Source organism: Microtus oregoni, unplaced genomic scaffold (assembly GCF_018167655.1).
Source record: "Microtus oregoni isolate MIOR12 unplaced genomic scaffold, Mior012 000002F_ref0000024, whole genome shotgun sequence".
Taxonomy (NCBI): Eukaryota; Metazoa; Chordata; class Mammalia; order Rodentia; family Cricetidae; genus Microtus; species Microtus oregoni.
Window position 1 is genome coordinate 87,241,496 of NW_024543061.1, and position 12,936 is coordinate 87,254,431.

A 12,936-nucleotide genomic window follows, 5' to 3' on the forward strand; every position below is an offset into this window, starting at 1 on the left:
TTTAAAATAGCGTCTTTGTAGCGCCGTACCTTAAGCTGTCTAGAACACATTTATTTACTGATAAATAAAATACGTGACTACTTGTTTGACAGTATAGAAGAGGAACCCTGTCTTGTCTCATCCGGTGTGTAGGAGTTGCTGGAACCCAGAGCGTAAGTGGTCATCATTCTGCTGTGTTGCGCAGCTCAATCAGAATTTAGGGATCTGCCCCCTTACCACAGGCGAACACTCTCGATGCTTGTGTTGTCGGCTCCCTGGCACCCTTCCTGTCCCATCCTGTGTCAGGATGTGCCTTATGAAAACACAGGAGTATTAACTCCGAGTATGCCAGTCTTTAGAATGAGCACCCGAGTGCAGTGTTCACAGATGCTAAGGGGAGTTTGTAATTGGCTCTGGAGGTTGGTGCTCACGTGAAGGGGCGGCTGTGGTGTTTGCAGTTTAACTGTTGTTTATTAGGGTGCCTGTTGTTTCCTCCTGTAGTTTCTCCTGCTCAGCTGAGACATGATTAATGTGACGTCATTTCAGACTGACTGCCATCGACAGTTCTTAGAAGTCTGGTCTGTATCTTTTAGGTGCTGCCTGTAGATGGCTGGCGTAGCTTTAGTTTCTGAGTTTATGAAAGCACATCTTTTGGGAAATGTCGCTGCACTGTGAGGCCGCGAGCCAACGGTGCCAGCATTGCTGTCCTCACTGTGTTAGCAGTTCCAGGAACTCAGTGCCATTTATAAAACTATCTTATTTCCGTCCACGAACATTCTTTATGTTTTCTACTCTTTGTGAAATGAATTTGCTTGACTTAGTGAAAACAATCTGTGATTAGCATATTTCTTTGTTGTGACTTTTTGAAGTGGGTGGAGTTTTCTTGATGGAGTAGTTGGTAAGCATTTCTCAAGAAGCCCAGCATGGCTGCTGGCCCCCTGGATGGAGCCAAAGCCCTGTCTGCCTTCCTGTTCTCAGTTGTAGGGAGAGAACATTTAACTAGGTAGGATTCAGGCTTTCTTCTTCCTGCTGTGAGCCAGAGCCTAGGTGCTAGGCCTGGACCCTTGACCCCTCTGTAATGTTCTTAGGAAGAAGCACAGTACAGACTTTGCTGCAGCTTCTCTCCCCTGCCTCCCGATTGAAGGTGTGAAGGATCCAGGGTATTCTCCTGTTTTCTGCCTTGTCTCGTGAACACACGACTTGATTTACCTTGACCAGCCAGTAACTTGCTCCACATTTTTCCAGAAGTGCAAAGCAGTTTCAGCTAAAAATACACATATCAAATGCTCCAGAAGTCGTGGCCACAGCTCAAAAATGCTGATCAATTTTGAAAATCTAACTCAGCCCGGCCATGAAACCGAGGGAAGAACCTTTGTGGTGGGGACAGATTTCCAAAAATTCACCACAGTCCTGTTCTTAACTGGAGTTTGTGCTGATGCTGCCAGACAGCTGAGGAGTAGATTCGGAAAGCAGGAAGCATTACCGAGGGGGCCTAGCGCCACTTTGGGAAAAGCAAATTAAAATGTAAAAGAATATTTTTCCACTCCTGGAGTCTCAACAGAAAATGGCAAGATGCATGGTTACTGAAAAGGTTCCAGAAATTGCTAATTTTGCCAGAAAGTAAAAGCCAATTGCCAGCTGTTTTTTTTTTTTTTTTTTTTTTTTACGTGATTAAGAAACACACCCATAGAGTTTAGGAAAGCCTTTCACGATCCGCACGACACAGCTCAGGAGTGTGTGTTCCTGTAGGTCCCAGGTGTGCTCCACACACCCATAGAGTTTAGGAAAGCCTTTCACGATCCACACGACACAGCTCAGGAGTGTGTGTTCCTGTAGGTCCCAGGTGTGCTCCACACACCCATAGAGTTTAGGAAAGCCTTTCACGATCCACACGACACAGCTCAGGAGTGTGTGTTCCTGTAGGTCCCAGGTGTGCTCCACACACCCATAGAGTTTAGGAAAGCCTTTCACGATCCACACGACACAGCTCAGGAGGGTGTGTTCCTGTAGGTCCCAGGTGTGCTCCACACACCCATAGAGTTTAGGAAAGCCTTTCACGATCCACACGACACAGCTCAGGAGTGTGTGTTCCTGTAGGTCCCAGGTGTGCTCCACACACCCATAGAGTTTAGGAAAGCCTTTCACGATCCACACGACACAGCTCAGGAGTGTGTGTTCCTGTAGGTCCCAGGTGTGCTCCACGCTGTGCTCATGTCCCTTGCTGTGTTTCAGGTGCCGCGGGAAGCATGGACGATGACGACTTCGGCGGCTTTGAGGTGTGTATAACACGTCTGTTTGGCTCCAGGTGACGTAACCCGCCACAGAAACGCATTTGCGCCCATTGTTTCCTGGTCTGTTCTCTGTGTGTGTGGCTGCTGCTGCGTGGGCCACGCGAGTGCCTGCAGCCCAGAGCACGACCACGTGGGTCTCCTCTTTGGTCCTGTCCACTATATTTTTTAAAGACAGGGTCTTTCACTGGCCTGGAACTTGTCCAGTAGGCTATGCTGGCTGGCTAGCCTCAGGGTCGACTTTCCTAGCACTTGGGATTACAGACGCATGGCACAATGCCCAGTGGTCCTGTAAGGCAGACAGTTGGTAAACTGAGCTATTGTCCCTACCTTCATGATCTACTCCTACTCACTCTGAAACAGAGGTTGGAGTCAAGGAAAATGAAGAGGAGTCAGCCCCCAGACACTGAGATGGGTTCTTCCTGAAGCATTGATCTTGCCGTGGTGTAAATCGGGGTAATTAATGTGGCTAGGGAGGCATCAGGAAGTGCCCAGGCCTCCAGCAGAGGATGGGGACACAGCTGTCAATCCAGTGAGAGCCCGACTACCATAGCCCTGCTCCTGTCTGCAGTGATGGAGCGAGGATGCCCTGTGTGAGACACACGGACCTCCAGGGTTGCTGCTGGTCAGTGCTGTGCCTCAAGGTTGCTCTCTCAGGTTTTGGGGACGTTTGTTAAGTTGGCGCTGTCAGCTGAAAATGTAGTGTCTTTTTCTTGGTCCTTTTCAGTGTGTGTTCATTTTATTGGAATAGTTTATAACCCAGTTATTTTTACAGAGCCAGTATAGTCTTGTAGGAAAATCTCTGGATTAAGAGTCAAATGCCAGAGGCAGAGGCAGGCAGATCTCTGTGAGTTCGAGGCCAGCCTGGTCTACAAAGGGAGTTCCAAGACAGGCTCCAAAGCTACAGAAAAACCCTGTCTTGAAAAAAAAAAAGAGTCAAATGCCAGGGCTCAAGTCTTAGAACCTCCCACAGGAGGACTCTCTGTTCCTCTTTTTTAAAGTCGCTCACCTAGCTTGGACATGGTAAAAAGAGAACTGTACGTGTTAGGGAGTGTGATTAATGTGAATGGGAGAAGCGCGGGTTACTTGGGAGGAATACGCGGTTCTTTTCAGCAGGAAGTTGTTTTCCTTCTGCCTTTTAGAGCTGCCATTGTGCAGGCAGGCAGTGTAGACACACGTGTTCTCCACGTGCAGACAGCTGCTGTAGACACACGTGTTCTCCATGTGCAGACAGGTGCTGTAGACACACGTGTTCTCCATGTGCAGACAGCTGCTGTAGACACACGTGTTCTCCCTATCTAGGCAGCCAGTGTAGAAATGTGTTTTGTATGTGCAGGCAGGCAGTGTAGACATACATGCATTCCATGTTTCATCCCAAACTGGTTTTTAAAAATATCACCTGAATGTGTCATGCTCTTGTTTTAATAGTTTGTGTGTTGACTCTAATTTATGTTAAATGGAACGTTTACAATTTGTTAGTTTTCCATTGATAGAGGACAAGGTGTGTTTCATGCTATCGCGTGGCTGCCGTGGTGCTTGGAAGCTATATTTAAGGGTCCCATCCGACCATATCCATGTGTCTAAACCATAAGAGATCCATAGAAAAGCCAAAGTTGGTTGTTGCTTTCGCAAGTGACAATTGAACTCATTGTCCCTTTGGTTTGTCAGTCTTGTGGACACGAGACCCAGCGTTAACGGGCAGTTTCATGTGTTCACCAGACGTGCTCACTCTGCAGTTTCGCTGTGGAAGAGAGGAAGGTCTTCTCATTTTCACAGCTAGTGGACAGCACAGCTGTATCCTCTGTCCCCCGCAGCCTGTGTCCTTTGACTTCTGATTTGCCTGGCACTCAGTGCAGAATGGGAATTAAAATGATGAAATCGTGACTCTGATTTCAGTAATAATCTTGCTTAATAGTTACCTGAGAGACGGAAACCTTGGTGCTCTCGCTGTGAGCCTTGTGAGCCATTCATTGAAGATGCTGGCTTTTGTCTTTCCCTAGTGTTTAATGCCTGAGAGACCCGAGTAGATTGTTCAAGAAGACAGGCTCACTGCTCTTTCAGATTGGCCTCTAAGTTGTATGCTAATTATAAAGATCATTTTACATCAAAGATTTGCTCAGTCTGTTTATGAGGAAATTTTTACGTGGATGGATAAATGTGGTGAGTTAGAATAGGTGATGGAAGGATCACAGTGAAGACATCATGAAAGATACATGAAATGAACATGACATTAACAGGAGGTTGTTGGGATGAGGGGGCCATTTACCTGGGACCTGTCAGCGGGGAGAGTGCAGGGGAAGAGTAGGGAGGTTGTGGCAGTGGGTGTTCAGAGAGAGTGTGAGTGAGTGGCCTGTGGCAGAAGCATGCCTGTGGGGCAGGTGTGTGACTGCTGGTACACAGTACAGCCCTTTAGGTCTTTTCAGGTGGTCTGGTCTTGTCTTACAGGCTGCAGAGACCTTTGATGGTGAACACAGTGGAAACCAAGCGATGTCCCCTGCTGTCCCCTGGGCCACCTTTCCTGCAGGTACTACTACCTCCTGGTCACTGGATTCTTTTTTTCCTCTATTTAAAGTGATTTTTGCTGTTTTTAAAACCCATTTCTCAAGGGTTTTTTTTGTTTTTGTTTTTTTGATCTGAAAAATACAGTGTCCTAGACTTACTCTGAATCCAAATTTTCTTTTTCTCAAAGTCTGAATTGCAATGTACAGTCTGTGCTATCTGGAGACTGGCTGTAAAAGGGGATGCGGAGCACTGAATCTTACAACACACATCGCTCAATTTTACCTTGGTGTAGGAAGGTGTCAAGATGCTCCCTGGGCCATCTGTATGACAGGCCCCATTTTGGTCTCACTTTGTGATGCCCATTGCTGTTCATATACAACAGTTTCTTTACAGTGAAACATTCACAAGTACTACAAGTTAAAAATAACAGTTGACCAATAAATATTTTCAAAACCTGTTCGCTACCCTACCCATCTTTAGATGCACATCAAATTTACTCTGGGACCCCGTCTTACACTGTCAGAATGAATGCTCATCCTCAGAAAACGATGATGGAGATGCTGGAGGGGCACGAGGGAGGAGGAATACTCTCAGCGTGTTTATGGTCTAGAAAACAGTGGTGGGATGTTGCCATGTTTGTTCGTTATCTAACCAAGCTTGCCTGAAGATCAAAGTGCAGCCCATAGCATTGCTGTCGTTCCAGGGAGAGCTGGCCAAGGGGGAAATGCTACCTTCCTTGGGACCATTTTCTAGTTCTGTTTTGATACCTGAAGCACCGTCATAATGCCATTTTGTTCCTCCTGCTCTGTGCTTGGTGTATCCTAATTCATATTTGAAAATGGTGATTCAGTTTGCCATCTTGTTCCTCCTGCTTGGTGCTTGGTGCATTCTAATTCGTATTTGAAAGTGGTGATGAAGCTTGCCATCTTTCTTATCCTAATGAATAGGTTAGTACTGTGTCTTGTACAACTGACACCGGTGACCTTCCCTCTCCCTTCCCCTTCATTCCTGGAAACCACTGCCGTGCACGGTCTCTCCCTGTGAAGCCTGTAGGTGTGTTCGTGGGCAATCACTCAGGCTGATTGCTGTGCCTGGCTTATCCCAATCAGTACAGTGCCCTCAAGTTTCATTCTTGTTCACCATCTGCCCCAGTTTCCTTTTCTTTAATCCTAAAATCCCAGTTTTTATTTATTTTTATGGACACTTGGGTTCATTTTGCCTTTGGCTATTTTGAATGGTGATACCGTGAGGATAGTTGTTAGGTGATTTTAAACTGTGATCTCATGTGTGACATCTTTACATGCCTATTAGAGTCTTTTTAGGGCAGGAAATAGGTTTGAATCTTTTGGAATTCGAACCACTAAGGTAGTCATACCTTGAGCCAGTGCTCTGTGATTCTTGATGACTGCTGAGTAGATTTACTGCAGTTCTCTCTTCTTGGTTATTTTCAGTCCAAGGTGAATAATTAAGTAGTCTTAATGATAAGATATAAGAGCAGAAAACTCAACTTTGCTTCAAAAATATATCAGCCTTGGAAACCTTCAGTGATTGCTAAGAGCTGGATGTGTGTGTTTCTGAGGTAAGTGTTCTGAGGACGTTCAGTTCAGACGCATGACCTGGAAGTGGTGATTGATAGGAGTAGTCACGGGGCTGTGACCCGGATCAGCGAGTAAAACACCCATCCCCTGACAGCTGAGTTCCACCTCCGGAGCCCTGGTAAGAACAGAGGACCAGTGCGTGCAGTGTCCCGACTCCCATGAGTGCCGTGGCAGACACACCGTCCGCATGCACACGTTCACGATGGGATCTGTTTCTAAAGAGTGGCCACGGATGCTCAGAAGCACCGAGCTTCTCTCATGTCTCCCTGGTTTCCCTGTGTGATAAGAGATGGATTTCCTGCACGTTAGAGCACAATGTAGTTCAGTGCAGGTTCAGGAGCAATGGTGGCTGCATCTGGGTCCTGGGCTTCTGGAAAACCGTTCAGGACTCGCGTGCTGGATATTATAACAACATTCAAAGTTGCCATGAGTTTTAGATAAGTAAATTTTTTTTTGCTAAGAAATCTTGTTTTATGAAATTAAAAAATAATTATTTTTTATAATGTCTATAAAAGGAATGCTGTTCTCCTTTTATTTCCCTGAAATTAATGTTTGTCTGCTGATAGACATGTGCAGGTGAACACACACATGTGAGTGTGAAAGCTTGTATATATGTGGAGACCCTGGGATTGGGGTCTCCCTCGACTGCCCCCTGTGGTGATGTCTTCCCTGCACCTGCTTTACCCCTGTGTCACTTATGCTTGCCCCTCCCTTCCCTTCTGCCCCTCCCCTGTGCTCTTGAGACAGAAAGAAGGGCTCATCTGTTCATCTGTACTTGACTTTGTCAGTTCTTAATACTTCGTTAGGCATCTGTATGCCTGCCTTCCTTCCTTCCTTCCCTCCCTCCTTCCTTTCTTTCTTTCTTTCTTTCTTTCTTTTTTTTTTTAAATTGTGCCTCTCCTGGTAGCAGAGCCAGAGTTTCAGAATTCATGGAATTTATTGAGGTTATTTCCGTGTTCACTGTGGACTCACTCCTCTGCCGTAGATGCAGAAGGCGCTTGCAGCGCTGGGCACCCAGGTCTGTGAGTTGCGGACTGGAAGCTGTTGCTAGGAGGATGGAGCTTTCCCCAGATGCTTTTTTTGGGGGGGTGGGAGGTTGGCAGATCTTCTGCCCCATTTGTGAGCTTCAAGTCCTTGTTAGTAGCTGCCTACAGTGAGTGCTGGGTCAGGATGTGTTACAAAGCCATTTTGTACAATGTGGGTGGCACAGTTTTAAAAGGCAAAGAAAAAAAAAAGACTGTTCACTTTTTGCCTTTGACCGTACAAATGTAAGTTGTGTAGAAGGCGAGGTGGGAGGCACAAACCTTGAGCACTGTCCTCCCCAATAATGCCTCCGAGTTCCTTGCTGCTCTGCACAGACCACATTAGAATTCAGTGACCATCAAAGGGAAAACAAGTGGTCCAGATAGATACTTTAATCCAAATTAGCTCCTTCAAAACAGCTTATAAAGAGGGCAGACTAAACTGTCTGTCACAAGCCGGCCCTGCAGAAGGAATGATGGGAATTGGACCAGCAGATGCTGAGGGAGCGACTTAGATGTGGTTCCTCTGCATCTGGAGCTATTTGCATACAAAGCCAACAGGAAAGCTCAAACATTCCTCCCAAGACCTTGGCAGAGGGGAACCTGGAAGACAGATGCTTTTTTGATTTCATGGTTCAGTCTTTCCGTTCTCCATTCTCCCGGCCAGGAAAGCCTAGGATAGCAAATTGGTCATCCTATTAATCCCCTTCCTCTCTCCACTAGCCCTGCTCTCCCAGGGGGATCTGTGTTAGGCCTCTCGAGGGCTGAAGACCCAAGCATACACATTTCTTTGTGTATTTTCTTGAGTGTGGTTTGCACGTTTTTCACGTGGCAGTAAAAAGCACAAGATTCGCTGGTCGGATCTGCGTCTGTGGTAGAACTGGAAAGTGACTCCTTGCTCGCTCAGTGCCTGTGTCTTACAGGCAGTGTAACCAGCCTGGCAGGTGACATTTTCAAGAGACTCTCATGTCTTAGTCTGACAGAGACTGGTGAAGTAATGGGCCCCGAAGAAATGAGATTTTCCCTGAAAGTTCATGCTGAGAGGAGGAAAAAATGAGCTACTTGTGCTCTAGGAACAGATTTCATAGTTCTGACAACTCCTCAGACCACCTGACAGACAGACTGGAGCCCAGGGGTGAGCGGTGGGCGGAACCACACCTTGACCAGCACTGCTGAGCTGTCCTTTCCTGGGCCCTCTGTTTGGTCTTTGCCCCTCTTCCCAGTGTGGCCCCGTTGAATAATGTTCTCTTTTCTGTGTTCTACTTTTAACTTGACTCCGAATTGCCTTCCTTAGTGAGGATGTGTGGCTGGCCTGACTTCAGGAATGGTTTTGACCCCCACACTGGATGACAGTAGTGTGGAAAACATTTAAAACTTTCTCTGCTTCCTGCTTCCTACCCATTTAGAGATTCTTGTTAGATCAGGCTCTGAGCTTTCTTTTCTTTTTCATTTATTTTGTATATGTATGGGTTTATTGCCTACATATATGTCCGTGTTCCGTATGAGTTCACGGTGCCTGTGTAGGCAAGGTGGGGCATCAGGTCTCTTGGGACTGGAAAGTTGTCAACTGCCATGAGGTTTTGGGAATCTTCCTCTGGAAGAGCAGTCAGTGCCCTTAACTGTTGACCATCGCAGACCGTGGATTGTCGTTGTATTGTAATTTCGCTATCTGAGGGAAGGTTGCCATATGGTTTCCTTTTGCTACGTAATGCATTTTCTTCTCAGGCCAAGGCTATTCATGTCCCTTTCTGCTTGTGATGTCAGGGCCAGCCTCCTTAAATCGCACTGAGGAAGACAGCTCTGTAGAGCTGTGAGCTGCTCCTGCAGTAGCATGCTTGGTCTTGTGTGTGGCTCCCGCCTTGGTTAATGTGTGCACACCAGGAGATGGACTGGTGGTGTTGCTCTGACTTTGCCGATGTGCTCTGCCGTGCGGCCGTGACTACCCTAGTTGAGTTAGTTTCCTGTTGCCGTGGTAAACATCATGACCAAGAGCATCTTGTGGCGGAGAGGTTGTTGTCTTAAGGGTTGTAGTTCATTGAGAGATGTCAGGGCAGGAATCTGAGGCGGGAGCTGAAGCAGAGACCACGGAGGAAGACTGCTGCGGATCTGCTCCCCTGCCTTGCTCAGCTACCCTTATGCCCTCAGTAGGCTGGGCCCTCGTACGTCAGTTAACAATTAGGAAGATGACCCATAGACATGCTCTGAAAAAAATCCAGCAGGGGATTTCCCAGTCAAGGGTCCCTCTTCCAAGAGTGTCAAGTTGACAACCGAAGCAGACTATGGCAGTGACCCTTGGTCTCCAGCTGTCTGTGGCTGCTCTGAAATTCTGTCAGACAGTGTGTAAACGGAAATGCTAGGTGACCTTTGAGCTCTCAGCTTATTGTTTTATTCTTTTTCTTGTTATAGCTCTGTAATTTACAAAGCTTATTCTAGATGAGTTGGGGTACCTGGTTTAAACTACATGGGCCAAGTGATAAGACATTAATGTCATGACTGTATTCTTTCCAAATAGATATATACTTGTAATACAAGTGCTACCGCGGAAACTTCTAATACTTAAGAGAAAGTGGTCCTGTTTTATGTATTTTAATTTTCACATCTGGTCCAAAGCTGCTGTTGTGAATTCTAGAGACCATTGCAGCAGACAGAATCATCTCCTTCCTCACATTCTTTGTTTCCACACTCTTGGCCTCTTACAAGCCTAGCTATAGATAGACAGAAACAGTAAGTTTTCTGTAGTGGGAATTCTTAAGGAGTGAGTGAGAAGAGAGGGAGGTGTGAGGCCATCTGGCAGGGGTGCCCTGCATAGCCGTCAGGGCCTGGCATGGTTACTCTCTGTTGTCAACTTGACTACATCTGGAAGGAGCTACAATCTAGAAATGGGAAGAACACCTCTGGGGTATTTTTTGCCCTGTGTGAAGTGGGTGGATCCGCTTCTAGTCCTGGCCTTTGAGGTAGGAAAACACTCCCCTTTGATCCAGATCTTGGACACATCTTTAATCAGGGCCACACCCTCTTCTAGAAGCCTATATAAGGACACACAAGAAGGAAGCTTCTCCTCTTTGCCTGGCCAGCAAGGCCATGCCTTCACTGCTTTAAGCCTGCTTCTTTGGGATTCCAGCTGAGACATTGGTCTTGTAGACTGAACAAGTCCTGGATTCGCAGACTTTCTGTTCACTGTCAGCCAATGTTGGATTAGCTGAACCTCAGCCTGTAAGTCATGGTGATCAATGCCCTAGAAAGAGAGATTCATTCTCTGAGTCCTGCTACTCTGACAGGACCCCAGCTCTCCATTGTTATCCCGTGTGCTCGCTGTCTTTGCTGATGTGGGTTTAAATCAACTCTCACTTTATGCCACAAGGTTGAGTTTTCAGGTTCCTCTTGCTTCCCCTCAGGTCTCAGAGCTTCCTGTCCACTCCTCCGTGTTCCTGGCCCTTCCACTGGCAAGCTGGCCTTATTTCTTGAGGTTTTGGAATCCTACAAACCATCCCTGTCTCCTCAGTATGTCCCGCATCTCCTGTCCCACATCCTGTCTGCTCTGTGTGACTATCCTGCATCCCATCCCATCGGTTGCTGCCCAAATGGGGCAGCCCCTTGGGTTTCTCGACTTCTGCTCACTGCCCCAGCAAAGCCATCAATCATCACGCTGCTGCCAGGTGACCACGACCACTCCTGCCTGCACCCACGCTGGTTTCCCGTGAGGGCTCAGTGGGCTGGGACTTACATCTGTGTGTTTGTTGTTTGTGGACTTTTATTTTAAAGTCTTTTTCCCTTTCATTTTTGTGGATTCTAAATACTGAAGTAGAAGACATTTAGCTAATGATTGGTGATTATAATTTGACCTATTTTTATGATATTCCTCTGAGTGTTTTAGTAACCTGTGCAGTGTATTCAAGGCTTGTACCTATAATTACCATGTTCTTCTGAATAAATCATATAAACTATGCAGTTACAAAATCTCACTTGATTTAAGTATTGCTATTAGGCCTAATAGAAGCCTTTTGATCTCACTTTTGACTTCTGTATTAATTTGCTTGATACTCTTGCCTTGCAGCTCATAACTACTAAGTTTTTTTCTTATTAAAGCTTGGCTCATGTGAAGAGGGAATCATTTCATGTAACTTCTGAAGCTGGGCTTGATGGCACAGGCCTAGAATCTCAGCTGCTCCAGAGGGCAACGAAGGAGCATCATGAGTTCAAGGCCAGTCTGGGCAACTTAACGATACCCTGTCTCAAAAAGTGGAAAGAGGGCTCGGCATGTAGCCCAGCAGCTGGGCACTGGCCAGGCATATGTGGGGAGCCCAGTTCACCTCGTTCCTAACCTGAAAGTTCCCTTCTTTAGACTAACATGGAAAATAGGTTGATCTCCCTCCCTCCCTCCTTCCCTCCTTCCCTCCCCCTCTCTCTCCCCCTTCTCTTTCTTTCTGTGAATCTAATGAAGTCCAGTTTTACTGTCAATAACTTCATATAGATTGTTTTGGCTAACTGGACCATGTAAAGTAATTTTAGGATAAATAACACAGAACTTGCCTAATATACTAAGAAAATAGGCAGGGATATGTGTGTGTAGAGATATGTGTTTGAACTGTGGAGAAATAATGAAAATTTTACCCAGGCTTCATTCTACAGAAGTGTTTACTGTGGACAGTTTGAAGTTTCAGCCATTCTGTGCCTAAACAGTAGTAAGATGTTATTCTGGAGTTGGCGTGCATGCTGTAGTGCTCACACACATCACACCCACACACACACACGTCAGTGTCACACCCACACATCACACACACACGTCAGTGTCACACCCACACATCACACACACACACGTCAGTGTCACACCCACACATCACACACACACACACGTCAGTGTCACACCCACACATCACACACACTCACACGTCAGTGTCACACCCACACATCACACACACACACACGTCAGTGTCACACCCACACATCACACCCACACACACACGTCAGTGTCACACCCACACATCACACACACACACGTCAGTGTCACACCCACACATCACACACACACACGTCAGTGTCACACCCACACATCACACACACTCACACGTCAGTGTCACACCCACACATCACACACACACACACACGTCAGTGTCACACCCACACATCACACACACACACGTCAGTGTCACACCCACACACACGTCAGTGTCACACCCACACATCACACACACACGTCAGTGTCACACCCACACATCACACACACTCACACGTCAGTGTCACACCCACACATCACACACACACACGTCAGTGTCACACCCACACATCACACACACACACGTCAGTGTCACACCCACACATCACACACACACGTCAGTGTCACACCCACACATCACACACACACACGTCAGTGTCAGACCCACACCTGCATCACACCACACACACACACACACACACACACACACGTTGCTTACGTTTTTGTGAGAGGTTCTGTCAGATTGGACAGCACACCACTTGAGCTGTAACAGCACAGGCTGGAGAGAGCACTGTGGTCAGGGTCAGCGGGCATTGTTCAGCCGTGTTTATTAG

At 46.8% G+C, this 12,936-nt stretch overlaps 1 protein-coding gene across 4 annotated transcripts in view; it reads left to right on the forward strand.

The window, feature by feature from the left end:
* Ccdc91 (coiled-coil domain containing 91) overlaps positions 1–12,936 on the forward strand; it is a 172,628-nt gene that overhangs the window by 31,132 nt on the left and 128,560 nt on the right. For 3 of the 4 annotated variants that reach the window (XM_041639198.1, XM_041639192.1, XM_041639216.1), the window contains 2 exons: positions 2,212–2,255; positions 4,713–4,791. In XM_041639198.1, coding sequence (XP_041495132.1) covers positions 2,226–2,255; positions 4,713–4,791 — 109 coding nt within the window. In that variant the 5' untranslated portion in view covers positions 2,212–2,225. Of the gene's footprint in view, positions 1–2,211; positions 2,256–4,712; positions 4,792–12,936 lie in introns of those variants that run through there. The other variant, XM_041639208.1, reaches the window with a different exon arrangement.